Here is a 24,186-nt window from a genome sequence, read left to right as displayed (position 1 = left end):
ATACTGTATCAGTATCTTATCAATCTTTTCTGTGTGGCAAACGGGAAAGAAAAAAAAAAAGAGAAAAGGATAATACCAAATCTAATTTTTTTTAATGATTTTAAATTCCTAATTTTTTAAAAAAAAATCTGGTAGAAAAAGAAGAAAAGATATATAGTAGTGATATAATATCATGCTTATTTTATAATGATGAGCTGTCGTCTCATATTCTCTCGTTTGATTCAAAACGGTAGAAATCGACAAAACAAAGGGTGTTAAGAAGAAGAAGTTGTGAAAACCAAAATTGACGCAGAAGCAAGAAATAATCTAAAGGTTTAGCCTTTTTTTTTTTTTCAATCCGAGCAATCGCCGAGCAAAAAAACTGTTAGTATATGTGAAGCTCTTCAATTTAAGAAGAAGGAGAAGACAATCGTCAAATGCTTGACTTTTGTTTCAGTTCTTCCTCACGACAGCTCAAGGTGATCATCTTTTTTTTTTTTTTCTTCTCTGCTCTTACACTACCTAAATTCTTATCGCTGCGAATCTTTTGAAAAGTTTCGCTCTTTATTCTCTCAATGTGCTTTTTTTTTGGAGTTGTTGAACTAGGGTTCTTCTGGGTTGTAGCAGTAGAAACTGTTTTGCTGATTTTTTTCTGAGCTGCTTTTATTTACACACAAATTGAGTTTTCAAACCTTTTCGATTTCCATATCAATTCTAGTCGGCAGTAGATCTGATCGGCCTCAATTGTGTTGGCTCAGAGTTCATCAGTGTTTATTATACAGAAGTTTAAACTCTCTTGTTAAAACTGACCAAGTTTGTATTTTGTTTGTATCAGTTCATGATCCTTGAGATATAGTACACCTTTTATCTAATGCAAGTCACCTTGCAAATTCTACTAGGAAGATCGGTTCTTTGATGGGATGGGACACCAATTCACCATGGGTTGTGACGCTATCAAATACTAGTTCGTGTTATCTTCAGAATATAATATCATGGCATCTTCTGGACTGGGCAATGGAGTAGGCAGTTCGAGATCTGCCAAAGGTTTAAAGAGCTCTTCTAGTTCAGTTGATTGGTTGACTAGAGATTTGGCTGAGACGAGGATAAGGGACAAGGTAGAGACTGATGATGAGAGAGTAAGTCTTGCATTGCTTATTTGCTTTGCCTTTCATGCTTGCTTATTCAACTGTTTTAGCTTGACTTTCTTGTATCTGTTATGGAGTAGTGTACACAGATTGAGGTTTTTGTTACGTTGCAGGATAGTGAACCAGATATTATTGATGGGGCTGGTGCTGAACCTGGTCAGGTGATTAGAACCACAGTCCGTGGTCGAAATGGTCAATCAAGACAGGTTGGATGGTTACATATAATTTTGTATGTGTTAGTTAGTAACGTAGTTATCCAACTGGTTCTTATATTGTTTTTTTTGTTCCTTTTTTTTTTTTGATTGGCAGACAGTCAGTTATATATCAGAACATGTTGTTGGTACTGGTTCCTTTGGCATGGTTTTCCAAGTAAGTTAATTTAACATCCATGATGTTCTTTCTATTCATTTGGCTCCATTCCCGGCACATTTATGTTTCCTTCTGGTAGGCTAAATGTAGGGAGACTGGGGAGGTTGTTGCCATCAAGAAGGTTCTTCAAGACAAGCGGTACAAGAACAGGGAGCTACAAATAATGCAGATGCTAGACCATCCCAATGTCGTTGCTTTAAAGCATAGCTTCTTCTCAAGAACAGACAATGAAGAGGTTTATTTGAACCTTGTCCTTGAATTTGTGCCTGAGACTGTCAATCGTGTTGCAAGAAGTTACAGTAGGACGAATCAACTGATGCCACTGATATACGTTAAACTCTATACCTATCAGGTAACTATTTTCTGGATTTGAAATTTTAGATTTTCGTTTCACCAAGCATCATAAGCACCCACTTAAAATATGAGGCTCGTTTTGTTTCACCGAAGATATTAGTATCAATAGATTTTGTAATCTATGTATTCTTATAGCTCTTCCTAGAATAGTTGGGTGGGAATTTTTCCTTGAATTGCTAGGTGGGTGTAAACTCATTCTTGGTTGTTCATGTGATATATATTCAGACTAGTTTGCATCATCCCCATTGAGTTGCTGTATCCTATACCCTTGGTAAAGAGACTATTGGGCAATTTATTTTGAGCATGAAGTTTGGAGGTCCGCTCTGTGCAAGGAAGTAGCTTTCTTTAGTCCTACTATCTATATTTTCGTGTTTTGACACGTTGCTTCTACACCTGGGTTTCTAAGAAATGATCCAAAGCTTTTCTATCATTATAGTTTCCTTCTATGACATATTCTTCCCTTCCACACTATAAAATATGACTTCAAAAACCAATTTATATCAATTAACAGCATGAGACCATTTCATATAACTAACTGATATTTGCTGAGTTATTTTGACAAGTTTCTGTTTGTGGTTACAGATTTGCAGGGCACTTGCTTACATTCATAATTCCTTTGGTCTTTGTCACCGTGATATTAAGCCTCAAAACCTGCTAGTAAGTTCCATTTGTGTCTCCCTGTTTCGAAAGAAATATATAACAGATGACCTTTGTTTTATGCTATTACGTATTTATTTTTGAGGTTGAAACATGATTCTGGAAACTAACTTTGAGAAAATAGTTGTAGTTTTGAGCTGGTTTTGGTCTAAAGTGACATTTCTGTGCTCAACTTATCTGCATCTAAGTAAACTGTTTATCAAAATAATTTTTTTCCGGTTAAAGTTTAACTGCATTTATACCTGACTATACAAATATTGTTGTGCAGGTGAACCCACACACACATCAGCTAAAAATCTGTGATTTTGGGAGTGCAAAAGTGTTGGTAAGGTTTGTTGACTCAATTTTAAACGAATTCATTTTGGGAGTATGACACGTTCTCGTACTCCGTAGGTAAAAGGAGAACCCAATGTTTCTTACATCTGTTCAAGATATTATCGTGCTCCAGAACTCATTTTTGGTGCCAGTGAATATACAACTGCAATCGATATATGGTCCACTGGTTGTGTGATGGCCGAACTTCTTCTTGGACAGGTTAAAGCACATTTTTTTTAGCTATTTGTTTTTGCGCTATTCAGTCAGTTTCTTCCTTGTGTTACTTTTTTTGTGCCCTTGCTAACTTGTCATACAGCCTCTGTTTCCTGGTGAGAGCGGAGTCGATCAGCTTGTTGAAATCATTAAGGTAACCTTTTGTTAATTCTTAAAGTTTATCTTAAAATATGAAGCAATCCAATTCTTGGGCATGGCGGTGCCTGATAAGTGCTTTTAAAACTTTGGTTTACGGGGTTACTCATCTATCTTTACGTATCAGACTATGGGGCAGAGTTTCAAATTTGTATCTGAATGGCTACCAGGCTTTTGAGTCACAGTTTGTTACGTCAATTGTTGAGAATTTTGTATTAAGTATAAAAAAAGCAATAAACTTTGGACTGCTCAGTTTGATTTTGAGAAAACCTTGCTTTTCTTATTGTATGTGCTTTTATGTCTTTGCAGGTTTTAGGTACACCAACAAGGGAAGAAATCAAGTGCATGAATCCAAACTATACAGAATTTAAGTTTCCCCAGATCAAGCCTCATCCATGGCACAAGGTATGCCTTCTAATGTTTGGTTAGAGTTCCCCAGAAAATGCTTTTAAGGATTTTGATCTCTGACATTCTACAACTTGGTGGTTTGCGCTTTGCACTAAACTATCTGGGATTTTTTTATATGCCCATTGTAAAAATAGATTTAATTGGCTTCATTGATTATTAGCTCATTAAGCGTCGCTTCTCTCTGAATCCTTATTACTGCATGAAAATATTCTATTTGTGTTCAGGTGTTCCAAAAACGTTTGCCACCAGAAGCAGTTGATCTTCTTTGTAGGTTCTTCCAATATTCCCCTAATTTGAGATGCACAGCTGTAAGTAAAATTCTCACTTTTCCCTTCATTGTGTAATTTGCTTTTCAATTGTTCCATATCAGCATCTAAGGCCTCGAAACCATTAATTGTAGTTGGAAGCTTGTATTCATCCGTTATTTGATGAACTAAGGGACCCAAACACTCGTCTTCCCAATGGCCGACCACTTCCTCCACTTTTCAACTTTAAACCGCAAGGTACCTTAGCTTTCTTGTAGGACCTGTTAAGAGATCTAACATATATATGCTCTATTAAGTTGTTGACATTGTGGTTTGCTCATGATTGCTAATAAGGATAAACCGTAAAACCCCATTTATGTTGGTAGATGCTCTTTGCATAGTGATGAACTCTTAAATCATGGAGTGATGTTTTTGTGTGTGTTGCAGAGCTATCTGGCATCCCTCCTGAAATCGTGAACAGACTTGTCCCAGAGCATGCCCGTAAGCAGAACCTCTTCATGGCTTTGAATTAGTAATACGCCTATCGGTTTAGGCATCTGTATAAGCTCTCTTGATATCAATATTTGGAGCAGCCAGAGGGAATTTTCGCCCTCTTGGCTTTTGTTTTTGGCGAGTTATTTTTTCTTCTTTTTGGTTTGGTTATATGGAGATGATGAGGATGCATGAATACATACAGTACTTGAGGTTTTGCTGGTTATAAACCACTTGTTTGTTTCACAGCCACCATATAACCCCTTTATATATCACAAAATGGATTCGTTTAAAAGCATGTTAATGTGGGTGAGAGGCAAGGAGAGAATGTTTGATGTCTAAAGATTATAAAGTTGTTTGAAGGAAAAAACATAGAAAGGACAACGTCATACTTACCTATTTATTGGGTGATTTTGCAGGATTAAACTTTTGTAAATCCGATTTTGTAATTGAGTGGCGACTACAAATAATAAATAAGACAACAAAATTTAATCATGATTACTGTGAATGAGACAGTTAATTTGGTATTATTTCTCTGAATTGTTCTTTAATTGTAAGAAAAAAGTGAACCCAAAAACAAAAGGAAGGAAACAGTTTAGTGTTAAACCCTTGACGACGACGACGACGCTGGTCCGAGTCCAAAACTCTCTCAAGTCCGCAACTTTGTCAGCCTCTCTATCGCAAATCCACTTCGGACATGTCGTTGTGTACATCTAGTTTCCATCTTTCATCTTCTTCTATCAATCTCTTCTCCAGCAACAACAGCAACCCAACTAAACCCTTTCTTCTCTCCCTCAGATTCGCCGCTACCTCCAAGTCTCTTCCTTTTATTGCTCCTCTCAAATTCTCTGCCACCAATCACGTCCTTAGCTCTTCCACCCGACTCCACAGACGCCAGTATTTACTCCGCTGCGTCTCAGAGCAATCTCAGCCGTCTATTTCGATTGTTTCCGGCGGCTCTGGTAAAAATCTAGCGATACCCTTTTACTCTCTTTAGTTTGGTGTCATTCAGTGGTGGATAACCAATGGTAGATACTGTATCAAGTTGTTGAATAATTGAATTTGAACGCCAATGTTACATTGTTTTGAGATAGATTCATATTATTAGGCTATGGGTAACTTAACGCCAGTGATTATAAGTTTTAACCAATGGATTTGTTGTAATTGTGTTTCAATTTCTGCAGAAGAGAGAGTTAATGTTCTTGTAATCGGTGGAGGAGGCAGAGAACACGCCCTTTGCCACGCCTTAAAACGATCTCCTTCTTGTGAATCTGTGTTATGCGCACCTGGAAATGCTGGTATCTCCAGTTCCGGTGATGCTACTTGCATACCTGAACTTGACATATCAGACAGTTCAGCTGTGATTTCTTTTTGTCAAAAATGGAATGTTGGGTTAGTGGTTGTTGGACCTGAAGTGCCTCTTGTTGCGGGTCTCGCTAATGACTTAGTTAAGGCTGGTATCCTCACCTTTGGCCCTTCTTCTCAAGCTGCGGCTTTGGAAGGTTCCAAGAACTTTATGAAGAATCTTTGCCACAAGTACAATATCCCTACTGCTAAGGTTTGTGTTGCTCTGCTCTTTGTCATTTATTCCTGATGATTACCAATTTCTTTCCTTGATGTGTGTCATAACGTCGCTGTGTAAAGATATAAGCTTTGAAACCGTGTAGCGGTTCAACTATTAGCTAGCTATAGGCTTGCTGTAATCTACCATAATTCTTAATAGAGCTGTTGTAAGTTGGTAGTGAGGGCTTAGTTTATAAGAATGTCTCAGCAGATTGTTTGGGGGCATTTGGTTTAGGGCTTGGTAAACTGGAAGTAGCAGATTCATAGCTTTGATCTTATCCTAAGGATTCCAATTTGATGCTTAAGACAGTTTTACTTAATCAAGTTTGTGTAAAGGTTTGTGTTGCTCTGCTCTTTTTCATTATTCCTGATGATTACCAAGTTCTTCCCCTGATATGTGTTAGGATCCATAACGTTGCTGTGTAAAGATATAAGCTTTGAAGCCGTGTAGCGGTTCAACTACTAGCTATAGATCTGCTGTAATCTAGCCTAGTACTTAATGTAGCAGGTTAGAGCTGTTGTGAGTTGGTTAGAGAGCGGTTAGTGAAGGCTAGATTGTATAAGAAATGTCTCAGCAGGTTGTTTTGGGTGTACTATGTAATGGGCAAGTGATTGACGGCTCGGTAAATGGGTGGAATAAAAGTTGCAGATTCGTAGCTTTAATCTTATTATCCTAAGGATTACAATTTGATGTGGTTAATACAGTATTATTGAATCAAATTCAAATGCAGTACAAAACATTTTCTGATGCATCTGCTGCAAAAGAATACATTCAAGAACAAGGGGCACCGATTGTGATTAAAGCAGATGGATTAGCAGCTGGAAAAGGAGTCACTGTTGCCATGGAACTAGACGAGGCTTTTGAAGCTGTTGACTCGATGCTGGTCAAAGGTGTGTTTGGTTCTGCAGGATGTCAGGTGGTCGTGGAAGAGTTTCTCGAGGGAGAAGAAGCCTCTTTTTTCGCACTTGTGGATGGAGAAAACGCCATTCCTCTAGAATCAGCTCAGGACCACAAGCGGGTTGGAGATGGAGATACCGGTCCTAACACGGGCGGCATGGGAGCGTATTCTCCTGCACCGGTCTTGACCAGGGAGCTTCAGGATTTTGTGATGGAGTCTATAATTCATCCCACTGTTAAAGGAATGGCAGAAGAAGGATGTAAGTTTGTCGGCGTTCTGTTTGCAGGTCTCATGATCGAGAAGAAATCCGGTTTACCTAAGCTGATTGAGTTCAATGTTCGGTTTGGAGATCCAGAATGTCAGGTGAGAACACGCAACTTTTCTGAAAAAAAAATACGTTTAGTCTTTGGTTTGATTATTGTTTTGAACAATGCAGCTTCTTGTTAAACACAGGTATTGATGATGCGTCTAGAGTCTGACCTAGCCAAAGTTTTGCTAGCGGCTTGTAAAGGCGAGCTAAGCGGCGTGTCGCTTGATTGGTCAAAAGATTCAGCAATGGTGGTTGTAATGGCAAGCAATGGTTATCCAGGTGCTTATGAGAAAGGATCAATCATCAGAAACCTTAAAGAAGCTGAAACGGTTGCTCCTGGAGTGAAGGTTTTCCATGCAGGAACGGATCTTGATAGAGAGGGGAATGTTGTAGCCACTGGGGGACGTGTTCTTGGAGTCACAGGGAAGGGTAAAGACTTGGAAGAGGCGCGTGATAAAGCTTATTCAGCGGTTCAACAGATCAACTGGCCTGGAGGTTTCTTTAGGCGTGATATTGGTTGGAGAGCACTTCGCCAGAAACAAGTGGCGACGAAAGAAGAGTGATGGAGAAGAAATTTTGTTGTAATGCCTTGTAAACCAAGAACCTAAAACTTATAAATTCTTTTTCCTTACAGTTAGATGGGCCGATTCGTGCGGCCCATTAGTTGTAATCTTAGCGCACGGGCCGACTTCTAAAATAACTTAATTTGGGGTCCATTTATAAAATTTGTTGTTTCTCTTACCATTTCAGTGGTAGTTTCGTAAAATTTTGCAAAGAAAAAAATCTGAAAATTTATCTCACACTTTTGTAAAAGGTAAAGTAAAATTTGAGGTTAAAAAAAGTACTGACACGAAACAGAGATGAGAATGGGTGCAAAATTCATAAACCCTAAAATTTTAAAAATCCAAAGTCTGTCTTCGTCTCCTACCTCGAATCAATGTTCCCCAAATCCTTAGCCGTTAGTAGAAACATTTCGAATTTCATACGAAATTTATCTGGTTTAAGTAGACTCTGTTCTTCTTCAATTACGATCGCCGAGAGCCCTTGCCCACCTAGCTGTGACGTAGTAGTCATCGCTGATCTCATAGAGAAGCAGCACTGGTCAAAGCTTGGAGTTCATGTGAAAGACATAAACCCTAACGAGCTCTTTCGACAGCTGATTAGTTCTGAGCTTGATCCAGATTTGTGTCTCAGGTACTATACCTGGTCAGTGAAGAACCGTAACATCTCTGTTTCGCTAGAGCTCACATTTAAGCTCTTGCATTCTCTTGCTATTGCGAAAAGGTACTCAAAGATCCGATCTTTCCTTGATGGGTTTGCGAAGGATGATGGTTCTGATCATCCGGTTCACTCTATTCTTCATGCTATTTCAATGTGTGACAATGTTTGCGTCAGTTCGATTATAGCTGATATGTTGGTATTGGCGTATGCGAACAATTCTAGATTCGAGTTAGCATTGGAGGCGTTTAAGCGTTCAGGTTTCTATGGGTATAAGTTATCGGCTTTGTCTTGTAAGCCTTTGATGATTGCGTTGCTGAAGCAGAATCGTTCTGCCGATGTTGAGTATGTATACAAGGAGATGATTAGGAGGAAGATTCAACCAAATCTGTTCACTTTTAATGTCGTGATCAACGCCTTGTGCAAAACTGGGAAAATGAATAAAGCTAGAGATGTTATGGAGGACATGAAAGTGTATGGCTGTTCTCCAAACGTAGTCAGTTACAACACTCTCATCGATGGGTACTGCAAGCTTGGTGGAATTGGGAAAATGTACAAAGCAGATGCGGTTTTGAAAGAAATGGTGGAGAATAAGGTGTCCCCAAACTTGACTACATTCAATATACTGATTGATGGGTTTTGGAAAGATGACAACCTTCCGGGGAGTATGAAGGTGCTCAAAGAGATGCTGGATCAAGATGTGGTACCGAATGTGATCACTTATAATTCACTCATAAATGGTTTGTGCAGTGGAGGTAAGATCAGCGAGGCTCTTGGTATGCACGATAAGATGGTCAGCGCAGGTGTGCAGCCTAACTTAATTACTTACAACTCTCTTATAAACGGGTTTTGCAAGAACGATATGCTGAAGGAAGCTCTTGATATGTTAGAGTCGGTAAAAGGCCAAGGATTTGTTCTCACTGCTAGAACATATAACATGCTGATCGATGCGTATTGTAAGTTAGGGAAAACCGTTGATGGCTTTGCACTGAAAGAAGAGATGGAACGAGAAGGGATTGTACCAGACATTGGAACTTATAATTGCTTGATTGCTGGTCAATGTAGAGACGGTAACGTTGAAGCAGCTAAGAAGCTTTTCGATCAGTTGACTAGTAAAGGACTTCCTGATCTAGTAACATATCACATACTGATGGAGAGTTATTGCAGCAAAGGTGAATCAAGAAAAGCGGCGATGCTTTTGAAAGAAATGTCAAAGATGGATCTGAAACCGAGACATCTGACATATAACATTTTGATGAAAGGCTACTGTAGGGAAGGCAATCTAAAGGCAGCAACAAACATGAGGACAGAGATGGAGAAAGAAAGGCGGTTGCGGATGAATGTAGCATCATATAATGTGCTTCTACAAGGATATTCCCAAAAGGGAAAGTTGGAGGATGCAAACATTCTTTTGAATGAGATGTTGGAGAAAGGTCTAGTCCCGAACAGAACAACCTATGAGATAGTTAAACTAGAAATGGTAGATAAAGGTTTCGTCCCAGACGTTGAAGGCCATCTATTTAACGTCTCTACTAAATCCTAATCTTCTAGTGACCAGCATAATTTGCTTTTGCTTCCTGGGATATATAATCAATCTCTCACTCTCACAGAAAATCGTACTCAGTTTTAGTACTTAAGCCAATGCCAAAGAAGAGATATTGATTGACAGGAGGTGGAACCAGACCCTGTGATGTTCGCTGCTATGCTTCAAGACGAGAAAGTTCAGATTTTGTAACTTAAACCGTTTTTTGTAAATTACACGAAATTTGTAGAAGTTTGTCTTTGTCATAATCGATTGCCTGTGATAAAGAGATTATACAACTAACTGAATCTTCCATCAACAAACAAAGATTGCTTTCCATTAAAAAGGTTTTAACATTATCACTTGAGAGTAGAAACATCGAAAGACACACTACATGTGAGGTGAATCCAGCCAGTGGCTGAACCAAACATCTCAACCATAAACAACAAAAGACAACGTTTTACAACTCATACTGGATCATACAAGGGCATAGATAAAGTGACATTTAAAAAAACATCATCTACACGCGACCTTGCCACAGACAGTCTTGCTGAACTTTCCCAGTTTTCAAAAGCTTCTCAATTTCATTGGGAGGATTCATCCCTAGACGCAGAGCACGCTCCCATCGATCAAGTCTAGCCATACCCAAGCATGGACCATAAGCAATGTTCATGTCAAATTGTCTCAGCATCTCCTCCTCCTTGTCATAATCCTCTGTTTAATAAAACACACAACAAAATACCACAAATTTTAAAATTTTCGATTGGACACTAAAATCTCGGGATTGGAGTCAAACCCTACTATTTTTCAGATGAATCAGAAGGGATAAGTAAAGAATCAGAAATCAATGGAAGAAGTAAAACCCGTACCATTGAGATCGACGGAGCCGTGTGAGATCAATGCGGCGGGCTGCGTCGCATCAGAACTTTGAGCCGCCGCCGCGTGTTTGGGAGCGGCTTTCCGGGAAGAAGGCTTGGACTTGGAGATACCTCCGGTGATATTGCTTTTCTTCTGCTTGTAGAAACCCTTCATGTTCTTCGCCGTCGTCGCCATTGCCTCTTTCTCTCTCTCTCTCTCTCTGCAGTTCAAATTTTGAATCTTTGAATCAGATTTTTTTCCTTCGGCTTCTACGCGACGATTGATAGAGAGAAGGTAACCTTTCTATCTGGGTCTTATAAATCCGCCCACTGATATTAATGGGCTTTATTCTCGGCCCATTTTGTTTTTTTCTACTCCTCGAAAAAATTGATACGTCTACGGTAAAGAGTTAGATAGTAGGGTAATTAAATTTGTGAACTTCGTCCCATAATTTATTACATTTGGAAAATAATTGTTAATATCACATGTGAATAATCCAGAAGGCGTAAATCATTCATTCATATTTGTCGTACTCAACACTACACGTACTCATGAACACCACACTTGATGAACCTAGTAGTATAGTATAGTGGGATTAAAACCTCTTTTTTAGTAATGGATAAACAGTATTGTATTCTAACTTTTTGAGCTGTTCAAAATCCTTGTCAAAAAGTGATTAATTTGTTCCAACTTTCAATTGATTAGCTAGCCATAAAATGCTAGTGAAAAAACAGAAGCATATCTACAAATGTACAATAAGAGATATAACATCTGTGTCTACTTAGACGAAAAATAAGGAAATGTTTTCTGCCGATAAATCTCGTTTAGTGCATATTAGAATATATTACGAACACACTAATCTACTCAATGAGTCAGAAATATATAAATAAAATTACAGAAGGAAGAAGAGTAGTAGGCTAGCTAGTAATATATTTAAAGATGAAGAGGCCAATGAATGCCTTCTCTTCGACAAGGTAACGGAGCCGGCAAAGCTATATGCGACGGCAACTTCTCTCCTGGCATCACTACCGATACATCCACCACCGTATTCACCGGAACCTGCAGCCACGTTACATTCCTTGTAATTAGCTTAAAAGAAGTTATGACTATGGTTTACACAATAACTTGGTTCTTGCTTTTTTCTTTTTTCACTTTCCAAAGTTGGATTACTATTTTTCTATTAATTTTGACGAATGTTTCTGATTATCCAAAAGGTTTCTGCACCGAAAAGAAAAGCAGATTTATTTTGTAAAACAAACAAAAGAAAAGAAAACTAACTCTACAGTGGCAAGTTAATGCGCTTCGGCTTTATTAAAAGGACAAAAATTCTTTTGAGAAATGCTTTAGTAAGAAATAAAAATAAATTGTTGTGTTTACCATGGATGCTTGATCAGCAAGTTTCTGGAACTGAATGGACCCATCTCTCTGTCTTTGTGTGATCCGATGTGGTGAATCAAATGAAGAATTCTCAGGCCTGAAGAGATGCTCGAAGATGGCCATGATCAAGAACATGGAGATGAGTATCGCCGTTGCTACAAACCCAAAGGAGATAGCATTCATGGACGTCGACGATCTCCATGGCCCTTCACTCTCTCCATCTCTAGAACTGTATATGCTCCAAGAGCTCGACTTGTTCATTTTCTCCTTGTAGCATAAGCACAAAGGAATCTTTCACCAGAGAATAAACTCACAACTCTAGATCAAGAATCAAAAATACAAGGTAAAAATGATTTATCAGAAATTCGATGATCTATGAAAAAAGAAGAAGAGAATTGAGATATATTAACGTAATCGATGACAATGTTTTCGTTTATTATTCCTTTTGTTTTTATGTGAAGGAAACAAAAAGCAGGGCAGAGAAGAAAAAACAAAAACACACTCTGTACTATGTTGAAAATGAGTTGTGTATATATAGTTACAAATTGGGTGTAAATTATTTCTATTTTTTTTATAGTATGTGTAGACAAAGTATAAAAAGAAGAATTAACAGAGAGTTAATGTGATAATGGTCCCTAAGTAGTAGGAACAGACATAAATATTGGTCCTATATTCCTATGATCTCATCCCCTTCTGGACCTTCACTTCACTATCTTTTGCTGACAACTTCACACACCTTCTAACTTTTTCTAATTTAGCTCATTTCTATTCTTACCCGCCTCTATTCTTTATTATAATTCATTATTTGTTAGATGTATAGCACACTTCGACTACAATATGAGACATAATAGTGTAATATATATAAGTAGGGTTTGTCGTGGCTGATTTGTTCCCCGTCCATTACAAGGTGATCAAGAAATATTACTACAGTGAAAAATAATCGAACATCTGACATGAAGATTATGCACATATATACGTATCTCAAAATCGTGTGTTGGGTTTAGTAAATTTTTTCTTAAGGAATTATCACTTATTATAAACATTTTGAAAATGAGTTGTATACGAATATTAGTTGGTATAATTAGGGAACATCTCAACAAATGTAAAGAAAAAGCTACTACATATCAACTGTTTCTTTTTCTTTCCTTTTTTAATAATTGTATATTTGTAAAAGTAATAAAAGCAAAGTATATCCTATACGGTTTATATTCGTTGTCTACTACTTTAAGAAATTGCTACGCAAAATTTTTGTGGTGTTTATGCTTGGCTAGTGTGACATCTTTTGGTTGTTATTTCATAATAATAATTGAGGAAGGGGCCTACGTGTCGTCAGAAAAGAACAACAAAGATAGACTATTGGCTGCTTTAAGAAACGTTTAATTACCCCTTAGTTTTGTGAATTAATTATCACTGTAAGATGTCAATTAGTTATCCTAATTAAGGAAACAATGATGCATATTAATTTTCTGCTAAACTCACTTGAGTCGTATCCGGTAATACCGGTAATTTATTCGCAAATACTATAGTCAATTGCTCGGAATCTGCCCAGCTCTCTTAATTAAGCTCTACACTTTTGTACGTGTGATGTTAATGTAGACGTACGTATATACGTTTGCATGAACATACGTGATTCATTTACGTTACAAAGAAAACTTCAATTTCTATAATACTTAATATAATGAAGATCAATAATAATGCAATCCCAAAGTTTTTGTTTTGTGTGACGTCGTCTGCAACCTAAAGTTCTTAATTAATTAAAGAACAAGTACAAATATTCTCTTTATTTGCACGTTCAGCAATTTGAGGCCATAAAGAATTATAGCAAGAAGATCAATCAAATACTAGAAACATACGTACAGTTCTATTTTAGAAAGAAAAAATGGTTTACTTTCTTAAAATTTAATTAACCAGGAAAACAACTCGCGTGTTATAGAGTTTCTACTTTCGAAAAAAGGTTTTGAGTTTTGTGGACACTATTGTCTTTGAATGTCAGATTTCCTTGTGTTTCCGCTGTGAACAATGGCGCGCATTTATAGATCTGCTGCGAACATGAGAAACATTTAATCATGTATATATATGATCAGTATATGTTATGCATGACATCGTTTTGTGACTTTGTGGTAAATGCTAATATCGTATGAATAACATATTTGATAACATTTATTAGATTTGACATAATGCATGTTACTAGATAAGGTTGTAGAATATAAACGATTACTACAGCTAGCTATCATAACAACAGAAGTAACATTTTAACAACGTATACACTTAACTTGTTACTTTCTAGCAATGAATAACATCTAATAATGAATGGCATTCTAATGATGAATAACTTGATACTTTCTAGTAACATTTTAGTAGTGAATTACGTCCAATAATGTACCTTTATAACACACACACACAAAAAAAAAGCACAACATAATTTCATAGCATCGTGTGTTGATTTATAGTGATTTATAGTGAAGATAAGTGGAACCTTGTAAGTTAGGTGAATCTAAGATATAGCAAATGCTTTTCAGCAATTCAAAAATTATGGAAGAAAAAAGTTGAACACATGCATCTGGTTGGCAATGATGGCCCAAATCTATCGCAATCGAATGAGTTTCCCAAAATAAAATAATTATACGCAAAACAAATTATTCAAAGGAAAGAAAATAGCTTAACTAGCTGCGGCAAAAGCGGAGAGACCTCAGGGCATCTCCAATGGAGTCTCTTTAGCATGATCTCTTGAAGACTCTAACCATGCATATGAGACGAATGTATAATATAAAAACAACACAACTTTGTGTTTTTTTCTTCCTATTTAGGTTAAAACAATAGAAACACTCTCTTGTTACTATAGAAGAAATCCACAAGAATATCTTTTCAAAATTTTATTGTTATTTAATGGTACGATATACAGTATGTTATATTATAACAGGAGTTGGTGAATAAAATCTGTTTTAATTATTAGGGACCTAATTATATTAAAGAAAATTTTGGCATTTAGAGAATAGTGGGGGCTTAGGTGAACATACAGCAAAGCAAAATTCAAAAGTAGGAATGATTTTAATGTAGAAAATAGAATTGGAGCTTTTGCCTTTTGTGTGACTCATTGTCACAGATCATTCATGACAAAAAAAAAACCATCATGTGACCGCTCTCTTCTGTTCACTCTTTAATTAGCTTTTCCTTTTGCCTTTTGCTGTTTTTACTTGAACCATTTCTTTCATTTCTTTCTCTTTTTGTTAACTCCTAGAGAAGTTTCTCCGACCTGACCGAAACAGCGATGGATACAACAAATTTGGCTATAAATATGAGGGTTCAGACATGAACATAACTGTTATTTTTTTTTATTTTTCTTTAAAATATCATGAATTTTATATTACGAAAGTTTAGTTATTTGGAAACAGCACGCATCCGGATATGTATAATCGAAGATGATTAAAATACCACTCCATATAATTAAAGAATTTCATATCTATGAGAGGAATGGTTTCGGTTTGTTTTGTTTAGTCAAATTTTTTTTTAAAAAAATATATTATAGTTTCTTTGAAATAAAGGGTTTAGTCAATGTCTTTTGTTTGTCTTCCTTTTTGACTATAACTTTCATAGCGTCCCGAATCCCTAAGCTCTTTTATATAGGGATAAACATGTACTCCACATCTAAATAAGCTAGTAAAGTAGTAAGTAAGTTTCAGTGAAGTGAGATTGAAAAAAAAAAAAAACCCAAAAAGCTTCAAATGAAGGAAAACAGACTCCACTGTACTAACCAGTTATAAGTTAATAACTCTTACCTATATGGAATATAATCAGCCACAACCTATTTTCTCAATGAAAATATCAGGATCACTAAACTATTGAGCTAAACACAAGATATATAAGTAATCATAGTACAAGAGATAATATGAAATATACTAATTTGTAGCTTACTTTGCGAGAACATGAAATTATATCTGGTCCGTCGATACATGCCTGCATGTGGTTAACTGGTTTTAGACTTACCAATACAATACGGCATCAAGTTTAGACTGTGTAGTTTAGTACCAAATAAATCCTACATTGACTTTTTTTTTTTTAGGTTTGTTTTCCGTTGACTGAATTACATACTATAATGGATCATAAAATCTTAAGTATAGCGGGCCCTTATTAAGAGGCCCAAAAAAACGTGAACATTGAAATCCAACGATCAAGATTTCGTCCTCGGTGGAAAAGCTATAAGATAATCTTAGCCGTCGAAAGCTTCTCTTTTTCTGTGAGGGTTTGTTTTGTCGTCGTCTACGCAACCTCCCACTTCTGTTTCACAGTCTCCACACAAACTATTCAAGCGGTTTCCCCTGTTTGGGTTTTTTACGGCGGCTCTAAACCCGTTTTCACAGGTTTTTTTTTGTGTTCTTTCTTATTATAAGCCTTCTGGATCTCTGTATGATGTGTTTGGCTCTTGGAAAACTCTGAATACCATATGCTCCAAATTGTGATTTCAGAATTCTCTGTTTTTTTTTTTACCTTAAAGATTGAAATATTGTCAATTGTGTTATGTTTTGGAAACTTATGGTGTATTAGAAGTGTATGTTTTGACAGTATTTGTTCTGTCTAGTAGAGATATAAGAACTCAAAAGTTTTTGTCTTTACTGTAATTGCCACTGAGTATTTTACGGTGTCATGTTTTCTCTTGTAATTTATGGTTCTAACCTCAATGCGTAGAACACAATAGCAAATTCGTTTTTTTACATCTCAATGAACTTGCTTAGTCCGGAATGTTGTGTGCAAAATCAATAACATTACGAGGACTTTAGTAACTACTACTATTTCTTAATTTTGAAGAGAAAGTGATGCAGCTAAATGGTTCTTTAATAGTCCACTACCATAAACAGATTACTTGATTCCTTCATACTAACTCTATACTAACCTTTTTATTTTGTTCCCTTTCAATGACTGCAGTGTATCTTGAACATTGGTAATGGCCACTGAATTAAACGCTCTGGATTGTATCATTTAATGGTAACGCATTATTTGTTCTGTACTTCTCTACTTGATTGAGTTTTGATTAAGACACTGCTATTGTGGTTGATTTTAGATGCCTTTTTCATTGGCTGATTCTTTAGATATTTCTCATGCATAAGGGTTTGTTTGATGAGAAACGACACTGCTGTTTTGTTATTCTCACCTTCCTTTCGTTTCTTGAATTTTGAGATTATTTTGAAACCTACCAAGAAGTGGGTTTTCTTTGTTGTATCGACTTGTGTTTGCCCCTTAACAATAGCTCTAGCTGAGCCTACTTTTGCGGAAACAGTACCAGATCCAGATTCTACAACGGAGAAACAGAATGAGGTATCTGAAATCTTACTCAGCCACATTCTTAATCTCTTGATAGCAAAAGAATGAATGCTCATATAAAGTTTGGTAATCTTTTCAGTCTCCTCCAACAAACGACACAAAACATACCGTGACAGTGTCGAGTACCCCGTCTGTTACTGTCACTGCATTTGCTAATGGTAAGACAAATTCTTAAGGCTTTGGTTCTTATCAACCACCTACTAAGTCTGCTACTTTCGTATTAGTCTGGATAGATTGTGAATATCAACTAATATGGCTCAGTATTAAATGATCTATAACTATTTTCTCAAGTGATTGTTGCTTGTGATGCGTTTTGCAGGATGTGATGTAGTCTCTTCTCAGCCAAATGGCAATGGCCAAGCACATGCTGCTGATATTTTAAAGGTTTGATTTTGTCCATTGGCCTTTATAGCACATCATGTTACTGTAATTTCTTTGTTTGACATGTTATCATGCTCGGTGCTGGGTCATTTTCATAGGGAAGTCACCGCGACCAAAACAACTCATATGTCTATTCTGATTCGACTTTGCGTGGAGATCGAGCAAAAAGAAGTGATTGCTGGTCCCAAACTTCTTTTTCGAGTCCTAGGCCTACTGGACATTTCAACGGTGCTGGTAGGCTTCATGCCAATACACAATCACATGCATTCAGACCTCAATTTAAGGTACCTATATATATAGTTGAAAGCAAAAGTTGTGCATGACGATATTTTACTTAGTGTTTCCTCTTTTGTAATCGGTTTGATTAAATTGCTTCTTTATGTGTTTTTGAAGGGAAAGGAAGCCGCAGGACACTTTTTGAAACTCTCCAATCAAAAGACAAGCTCTGTCCCATATTGTGGTTACATTAATGGAAACTCAAACAATGGTTTCTGGGATCAAAGAGGTCAGTATAGGAAACTGGAGATTAAGGAAGAATCTGACTCCTTGGTTGAATTGAAATGTGGTCCGAGAGCCAATGCAAAGACTCGTCCTCCTTCTGAGTCATCATCATCACTCAAGCAAAACAATTCGTTTGCCTTGGCTATTCGTAGAGAGATGTATAACCTCCCAGATTTTCAAAGTGATTATGAAGATGCCAAATTTTTCGTAATCAAGTCCTACAGTGAAGATGATGTTCACAAGAGTATCAAATATTCCGTGTGGTCAAGCACCATCAATGGAAACAAGAAACTCGATGCAGCTTTCCGTGATGCTGAAACAAAAACACTCGAGGATGGCAAAAAACGTCCAATTTTTCTCTTCTTCTCGGTGAGTGAAGTTGACAAGTGTCTTCTTTTCTTGTGTGATTAAGGGTGTCTTAGTTTTAGTCTCATGTTTGATCTCTTTACCCCATTCAGGTGAATGCAAGCAGACAATTTGTGGGATTAGCTGAGATGGTTGGATATGTAGACTTCAAAAAGGATTTAGATTTCTGGCAGGTTGATAAGTGGAGTGGCTTTTTCCCGGTTGAATGGCATGTTGTTAAAGACATCCCTAACTGGGAGCTACGCCATATCATCCTCGACAACAATGAGGACAAGCCAGTTACTCATACGAGGGATACTCACGAGATCAAAATCAAAGAAGGTCTCCAAATGCTCTCGATATTCAAGAACTACTCTGCGAGAACATTTTTGTTAGACGACATGGACTTCTATGAAGAACGAGAGAAGTCTCTTCGAGTGAAGAAGGAGCATAAACCTGTCACTCTTCGCATGGATCTCTTCAAAGAGAAAGACTATGATGTAAAAATGCTCATGACCTTAACAAGTTTTAGTTCCTCTTCTCAGTACTTACAACTTTGTATTATTTATCTGAAACACGATTTTGTGTTTATTGAATTTTTCAGTATGAGATGGAAGGTAACAGGAGAATGAATCATCAAGGAAGAGGAAATAACTGGAACAGAAGTAGCAGTAGCAAAACACAAGCGTCTCTTGTCAATCTAACCAAGAATCTCTCCATAGGAGGCTACTCTTCTTCCAAGAGGAACACTGGCAATTATTCAACATGACCACACACATTCTTCTATTCCTCGTCTACGTTATTGATTTATTTATGAATTGCTTTAGTTAGTTCATGAATCATTAGGTTCTTTATTGTTCCTTTCTTAGGGCTTCTAATTTGGTTTTTCTTTGATTTCATCTTCCGCTGTCTTTTAAGCCTACAGATAACAGATTCATTTTCACGATTTCAGTGATAAAATTAGTCAGTTTTCAGATATTGGGATTAGAAAGAAGATGAAGACATTATGTAGCAAAAGGTTCTTTTATTAGTATGTTTTTGTTATTTGTCCCACATCGACAAGTAGAGGTGAAAGTCTCCGAAGTGTGATGCTATATAAAGGAAGCTGGGGTTTACTAACAATTCATACCTTTCTCGGCCTTTTGGCTAAGATCAAGTGTAGTATCTGTTCTTATCAGTTTAATATCTGATATGTGGGCCATCGGCTCACACGATATTAACTCTATTTTTTAAGGGAGAAAGCCCATCAAGGTAGCTTGCTACCTGGGTTTTCGCGAGTCGCCCATGCGTTGCACTACTGCACGGGTCTGGCTCATCCCATCAACTAATAGTTAAAAGATCCATTGTTTTGTGAATATATTAAATCCGGAAAAAGTCTAACGAAACGTTTGTAATTGCATCATTCTTAAACCCTTAGCCTGAGGGAGTAGCTCTGAGAGTTTTGGTGAGAAAACTAATCATCGGTGTGTGATAATGTCCGATAATCTGAAGCATCCTCTCGATATCACGGCTTCTCAGGAATCACTCGAGAGAAACCCTAAGGTTGCGAGAATCGAGGGGTTCAGTGACGACGAAGAGGAAGAAGAAGGATTGGTCGAGTCGGAGTCGGAGCTGTCCATGAACCCAGGGAATCCTAGATTGCAGCGTTACTTGGTTGCCATCGAGTATATCGGAACTCGTTTCTCCGGTTCACAACAGCAACCTACGTACCGCACCGTCGTCGGTGTATTGCAGGTTTTTGTAATTTCTTTGATTTTTTTCATCTCCGCAATTAGAGTGAGAGAAATCGATGAGACAATTTAATTCGACAAGTTGGTAGATTGGTTTCGTAGCTAATTATGGTGCCATAGAGCAGAGCTTAGGGTTCAGTTTATATTGGCTAACAAAGTTATCTTGGGGGATTCAAGTTGTGTGAATTGATACATTTCAGGAGGCTTTTCATAAGTTCATTGGTCAGCCAGTTAAGATCCTCTGCTCAAGTCGAACGGTAAGAGCTTTTCATGTTTTCCTATACCATTTTTTATTTTCTTTATACAGCCTTAAACCTAAGGTTCTGATACCAGAAACAAAAAAGCTACAGATATTCATAGAAAGCTAGTAGCTCTGAAGAAAAGTTTCACTTAGTTTTGTATTGCCTTTGTCACAATAGATTCATAGGACCATGTAATCCATAGAAAGCTAGTACTCATGAATTAGATATAGGTCATGCTCAATTTTGTTTTTGTTTATTATTATTAGCTGACATTGATGTAGCGCCTTTATAGGATGCGGGAGTGCATGCACTATCAAACGTTTGCCATGTAGATGTGGAACGCATCAGTAAAAGGAAGCCGGGTGAAGTGGTATTTCTTTTGCACCCTACTGATTTCTATCTTGTGGCTAACATTTGGAATTAGCGGTGTCACGCTCATGTAAAGGAAAAAGTATTAAGAGAGAGGAGCACACATGCCACATTGTTTTGAATATCATATGTTCCAATTGTAGTCTGGTTTACACATAACGTATACATTCGCAAATACCTGTTATCGTATATGTTTAATGCTCTTGGGAACTACTAGGGACAGATGTACTTGCATTCTCACTGGCCGTTTTGTTTTTAAAATGCAGTTACCACCGCATGAGCCTGATGTGGTCCAGAAAGCTGTCAACCATTTTTTACAGGTTAATGTCTGGATGTTTTTCATATTGTAACGATACAATGGTTTTGTCTCATTTCAGGGGTTACTTACAAAATTATATCATCTAAGTTTTGATCTTGACAAAAGTTACTTCAGATTTGATGACATATTCATTTCAGTTTCTCTTCACTCTATTTTCCGTACTGCTAACTTTCACTTACTTTGACCTATCTACTAGTATTCAACATCTCATTAAAATCCTTGCGTTGTTATTAAGCAGAAAAAAGAAGGTGATGTTATGGTGATTGATGTTCGCTGTGTCCCAAGAAACTATCATGCCAGATATAAAGCCCGGGAGCGCACGTAGGTATTCTCTGTCTATCTCTCATAGTAGAAGTCAAGATTAAGTTGTTCTAGAGAATTTAGTGTTCCATATGTGTGCTGATTGTATATTAGAGTACGAGGTTATGCTTTGAAATATATTCCCTGCAATTGAAAAATTGATGATTTTTCATGACACTCACTGTAGATACTTCTACCGCATGCTATCGGGGTCGGATCCATTATCAATTCTTGAAAAAGACCGTTGCTGGCATGTTCCTGAGGAGCTAAATCTTCGCTCTATGCAGGTTTGCATACTACTGTATTGTCAGCATCCATATCAGCACTGATCCAAAAATATTATTTTCCCTTGAAAGATGAGTCCTCACTCCTTAACTATAGTAAGAATAAAAAAAACTCTTAACGACATCATCAATGATTGGTGCGCAGGAAGCATGTAAAGGTCTTGTTGGAACTCACGATTTTAGCTCCTTCAGGGCAGCTGGTTGCCAGGTCAAATTTCTTTTTATGTCTTTGTTTAAACATCTCTTTATGTCATACACTAACACTATCAATATGAAATGTTCTGAATGGTTGGACATATTCTTCACAGAATCCCTGATCAATGCATCTTATTTGTGGCTTGGTAGACCTTGAATATTTGTTTGTGTTTGTGAGATAGTATGAATATATGATAACTCTAGCAGATTAATCTCTCCTTAGAATGAATTTTTGTAATCCTGATCTGTTATGGCAATAGCTTGTTCCTTAATCCTTTCTAGTATTCTCAGTTATAACAGCGCCCCAAAGCACTCTCGCAAATTCAGTTTTTATTGTAGTCAGTAGATGTTAATCTTGATTCTTTAAATTAATATACATATGTATCCTTTCGTCTCGGTGATATACAGAAAAGGGAAGATAGCTTGTGGTCTGCATCTAAAAAGAAGTTACTGTTATGTGTAGACTAGTGTTCTTCCAGAAATCTGTTAACTCTTTTGACGAGTTGTTGTTATGCAGGCAAAGTCACCTGTGAGATCTTTAGATGAACTAAATGTTACTGAAGTACCATCAACTCCATACTTTCCATCTATCACGGAGAGGGCGTGGAGTAACCTAAACAATGGAGATCCTCTCGCATGTTCCGGTCAACCCAAGACTGAGACTGTTGGTGTTGCTACCAATGTTGAAGAAGTGAACGGGTCTACAGATGGTGATTCTTTTGGTGCAAGGAGACGGCACCGCTGCTATGTAGTTACAGCGCGTTCCCGCGGTTTTCTGTACCACCAGGTTTGAGTTTTTTATTCATTGTCTCTCTTGGTAGATCACGTGTATCAATTGTAGTCTTTTTATCGATACACATAGTAATAGTTGTCCACATATCCTCTTTTTGTTGTATGCGGAACTTCGAATAAGAAATGTATCAATTTGATTTGAAAATGAAAGGGATGAATTGTGCTGCTCTTTGTGGTCTGTTGATTTACAGTGTCTTTATGATGTGCAGGTTCGACTGCTTGTAGGAGTACTAAAATGCGTAGGCACTGGAGAATTGACGGTTGCAGACGGTATGTTGCTGTCTCTTTCTTCAGAGAGTTTACAGTTGTAGGTTTGATTAGAATTGAAGGATGTTTAACTGCCTTATTGGGGTTATCTATGAATTTGCTTCAGTTGAACGAATCCTGGAGGAGAAGACAGTGGCTGCAACCAAACCCATGGCTCCTGCTTCTGGTCTATATCTTGCCCGTGTCAAATACGAGTTTCCGTGAAGACTGAAGTTCACTTCATTTCCGCAACAATGGGTGAGGAGTCACCAGAATGGATTCCGTTCAGAAGCTGAATCTTATATACTACAGTTCCGGACGCCATTCGAATCTTTCTTACATTAATATATTATAAAATGTTCAATTTTTCTTCTACTTTTTTACCATAATTTCCAATAATAATTTTCTATTTTATTTCTTCACTTTAATAGAAATAATTCATATAATATGATTATTAATTTTTTTTGTAATTTTACTCTAATTATAATAAATTAAAATATATTTTAATATATAGAATTTATAAATATTTATAGAGAAATAGATGAATTTATATTTCGTTTTAAGAGAGAATACTGCAATATTATTTGGAAACCATCGCGTTCAAAAGAAAAAAAACAAGTTTAGAGGTTCATATTTTTCTAAAACTGAACGCTAATGATGAAAGAAGCAGTTTTTTTTCTTTGAACCAATCTGTTTTTTTCTTATGGTTCGTGACTCGTGAATACCAATTTATTCAATAAGCTAATACTTTTAAATAACCTCCATGGGTATTCCAACTGTTTAGAAAATGAAAATGAATTTTAATTTGAGAAAATTGGCTTTTAAGTTGACTACTATCTGAAAGGCTTGAAAGAGGCCACCTCTGACCAAAGAGACGAATGCATCTTGACTAAACATCGGAGTATCTATCTCAGTCATGTGAAGCAGCATCAAAGGCCGAGGTTACTTAGAAGCTGACTCCATCTGGGAGTTTCTTCATCAAAAATGTATGTTAGAGGTGACACCAGTACTCCACTTCCTCCCACCTGAAATCACATTTCATGACACATTACTTAACGAAACTTCTGAGATTCGAGACGAAAGACT

General features: G+C 37.0%; 7 protein-coding genes across 9 annotated transcripts; 5 read left to right on the top strand and 2 right to left on the bottom strand.

Annotated features, from left to right (window-relative positions):
• Positions 174–4,628, top strand: LOC104739584 (shaggy-related protein kinase kappa). 2 transcript variants are annotated; one of them, XM_010459991.2, is made up of 13 exons: positions 174–458; positions 879–1,115; positions 1,238–1,330; positions 1,434–1,493; positions 1,573–1,845; positions 2,430–2,504; positions 2,773–2,829; positions 2,898–3,038; positions 3,136–3,186; positions 3,498–3,593; positions 3,821–3,904; positions 3,997–4,099; positions 4,289–4,628. In XM_010459991.2, exons 2-13 carry the CDS (start codon positions 972–974, stop codon positions 4,372–4,374), a joined length of 1,263 nt encoding a protein of 420 aa, XP_010458293.1. In that variant the 5' UTR covers positions 174–458; positions 879–971; the 3' UTR covers positions 4,375–4,628. The 2 variants fall into 2 exon arrangements, with proteins under 2 accessions (XP_010458293.1, XP_010458292.1); XM_010459990.2 differs by having other exon boundaries at positions 815–1,115.
• On the top strand, positions 4,898–7,849 carry LOC104739583 (phosphoribosylamine--glycine ligase, chloroplastic). Its single transcript, XM_010459989.1, has 4 exons — positions 4,898–5,295; positions 5,518–5,891; positions 6,628–7,158; positions 7,249–7,849. The coding sequence occupies exons 1-4, from the start codon at positions 5,031–5,033 to the stop codon at positions 7,666–7,668; spliced, it is 1,590 nt and encodes a 529-aa protein (XP_010458291.1). The 5' UTR covers positions 4,898–5,030; the 3' UTR covers positions 7,669–7,849.
• Positions 7,974–10,148, top strand: LOC104739582 (pentatricopeptide repeat-containing protein At1g09820). Its single transcript, XM_010459988.2, has one exon. It carries the CDS (start codon positions 8,043–8,045, stop codon positions 9,864–9,866), a length of 1,824 nt encoding a protein of 607 aa, XP_010458290.1. The 5' UTR covers positions 7,974–8,042; the 3' UTR covers positions 9,867–10,148.
• LOC104739581 lies at positions 10,163–10,990 on the bottom strand. The gene is made up of 2 exons (XM_010459987.2): positions 10,715–10,990; positions 10,163–10,559 (listed from the first exon to the last, which is right to left on the bottom strand). Exons 1-2 carry the CDS (start codon positions 10,896–10,898, stop codon positions 10,366–10,368), a joined length of 378 nt encoding a protein of 125 aa, XP_010458289.1. The 5' UTR covers positions 10,899–10,990; the 3' UTR covers positions 10,163–10,365.
• Positions 11,467–12,631, bottom strand: LOC104739580. Its single transcript, XM_010459986.2, has 2 exons — positions 12,081–12,631; positions 11,467–11,762 (listed from the first exon to the last, which is right to left on the bottom strand). The coding sequence occupies exons 1-2, from the start codon at positions 12,339–12,341 to the stop codon at positions 11,637–11,639; spliced, it is 387 nt and encodes a 128-aa protein (XP_010458288.1). The 5' UTR covers positions 12,342–12,631; the 3' UTR covers positions 11,467–11,636.
• On the top strand, positions 16,317–19,601 carry LOC104739579. 2 transcript variants are annotated; one of them, XM_010459985.2, is made up of 9 exons: positions 16,317–16,438; positions 17,001–17,047; positions 17,329–17,390; positions 17,476–17,554; positions 17,716–17,780; positions 17,876–18,061; positions 18,171–18,647; positions 18,737–19,123; positions 19,228–19,601. In XM_010459985.2, exons 2-9 carry the CDS (start codon positions 17,020–17,022, stop codon positions 19,390–19,392), a joined length of 1,449 nt encoding a protein of 482 aa, XP_010458287.1. In that variant the 5' UTR covers positions 16,317–16,438; positions 17,001–17,019; the 3' UTR covers positions 19,393–19,601. The 2 variants fall into 2 exon arrangements, with proteins under 2 accessions (XP_010458287.1, XP_010458285.1); XM_010459983.2 differs by having other exon boundaries at positions 16,328–16,438; positions 17,001–17,390.
• On the top strand, positions 19,733–23,516 carry LOC104768107 (tRNA pseudouridine synthase A). The gene is made up of 10 exons (XM_010459982.2): positions 19,733–20,357; positions 20,554–20,610; positions 20,888–20,965; positions 21,231–21,284; positions 21,522–21,604; positions 21,771–21,870; positions 22,013–22,075; positions 22,580–22,849; positions 23,064–23,124; positions 23,228–23,516. The coding sequence occupies exons 1-10, from the start codon at positions 20,097–20,099 to the stop codon at positions 23,323–23,325; spliced, it is 1,125 nt and encodes a 374-aa protein (XP_010458284.1). The 5' UTR covers positions 19,733–20,096; the 3' UTR covers positions 23,326–23,516.

The sequence above is a fragment of the Camelina sativa genome, chromosome 14 (genome assembly GCF_000633955.1).
Source record: "Camelina sativa cultivar DH55 chromosome 14, Cs, whole genome shotgun sequence".
NCBI classification, from domain to species: Eukaryota; Viridiplantae; Streptophyta; class Magnoliopsida; order Brassicales; family Brassicaceae; genus Camelina; species Camelina sativa.
Note: the sequence above shows the minus strand (reverse complement) of the source record. Positions and strands in the feature narration are given on the sequence as shown.

What these genes read in the sequence shown, in the direction of transcription:
- LOC104739584 (XM_010459991.2), top strand. Translation starts at nt 972, where the DNA reads ATGGCATCTTCTGGACTGGGCAATGGAGTAGGCAGTTCGAGATCTGCC. An exon ending in TTAAACTCTATACCTATCAG is followed by an intron (nt 1,846 to 2,429) that starts GTAACTATTTTC and finishes TTGTGGTTACAG; the next exon opens with ATTTGCAGGGCACTTGCTTA. An exon ending in AGCTTGTTGAAATCATTAAG is followed by an intron (nt 3,187 to 3,497) that starts GTAACCTTTTGT and finishes ATGTCTTTGCAG; the next exon opens with GTTTTAGGTACACCAACAAG.
- LOC104739583 (XM_010459989.1), top strand. Translation starts at nt 5,031, where the DNA reads ATGTCGTTGTGTACATCTAGTTTCCATCTTTCATCTTCTTCTATCAAT. An exon ending in GATTGTTTCCGGCGGCTCTG is followed by an intron (nt 5,296 to 5,517) that starts GTAAAAATCTAG and finishes CAATTTCTGCAG; the next exon opens with AAGAGAGAGTTAATGTTCTT. An exon ending in TTGGAGATCCAGAATGTCAG is followed by an intron (nt 7,159 to 7,248) that starts GTGAGAACACGC and finishes TGTTAAACACAG; the next exon opens with GTATTGATGATGCGTCTAGA.
- LOC104739582 (XM_010459988.2), top strand. Translation starts at nt 8,043, where the DNA reads ATGTTCCCCAAATCCTTAGCCGTTAGTAGAAACATTTCGAATTTCATA.
- LOC104739581 (XM_010459987.2), bottom strand. Translation starts at nt 10,898, where the DNA reads ATGGCGACGACGGCGAAGAACATGAAGGGTTTCTACAAGCAGAAGAAA. An exon ending in CGGCTCCGTCGATCTCAATG is followed by an intron (nt 10,560 to 10,714) that starts GTACGGGTTTTA and finishes TTTATTAAACAG; the next exon opens with AGGATTATGACAAGGAGGAG.
- LOC104739580 (XM_010459986.2), bottom strand. Translation starts at nt 12,341, where the DNA reads ATGAACAAGTCGAGCTCTTGGAGCATATACAGTTCTAGAGATGGAGAG. An exon ending in TTGCTGATCAAGCATCCATG is followed by an intron (nt 11,763 to 12,080) that starts GTAAACACAACA and finishes ACGTGGCTGCAG; the next exon opens with GTTCCGGTGAATACGGTGGT.
- LOC104739579 (XM_010459983.2), top strand. Translation starts at nt 17,193, where the DNA reads ATGAGAAACGACACTGCTGTTTTGTTATTCTCACCTTCCTTTCGTTTC. An exon ending in ATGCTGCTGATATTTTAAAG is followed by an intron (nt 17,781 to 17,875) that starts GTTTGATTTTGT and finishes TCATTTTCATAG; the next exon opens with GGAAGTCACCGCGACCAAAA. An exon ending in CATTCAGACCTCAATTTAAG is followed by an intron (nt 18,062 to 18,170) that starts GTACCTATATAT and finishes GTGTTTTTGAAG; the next exon opens with GGAAAGGAAGCCGCAGGACA.
- LOC104768107 (XM_010459982.2), top strand. Translation starts at nt 20,097, where the DNA reads ATGTCCGATAATCTGAAGCATCCTCTCGATATCACGGCTTCTCAGGAA. An exon ending in AAAGGAAGCCGGGTGAAGTG is followed by an intron (nt 20,966 to 21,230) that starts GTATTTCTTTTG and finishes TTTAAAATGCAG; the next exon opens with TTACCACCGCATGAGCCTGA. An exon ending in GCGGTTTTCTGTACCACCAG is followed by an intron (nt 22,850 to 23,063) that starts GTTTGAGTTTTT and finishes TATGATGTGCAG; the next exon opens with GTTCGACTGCTTGTAGGAGT.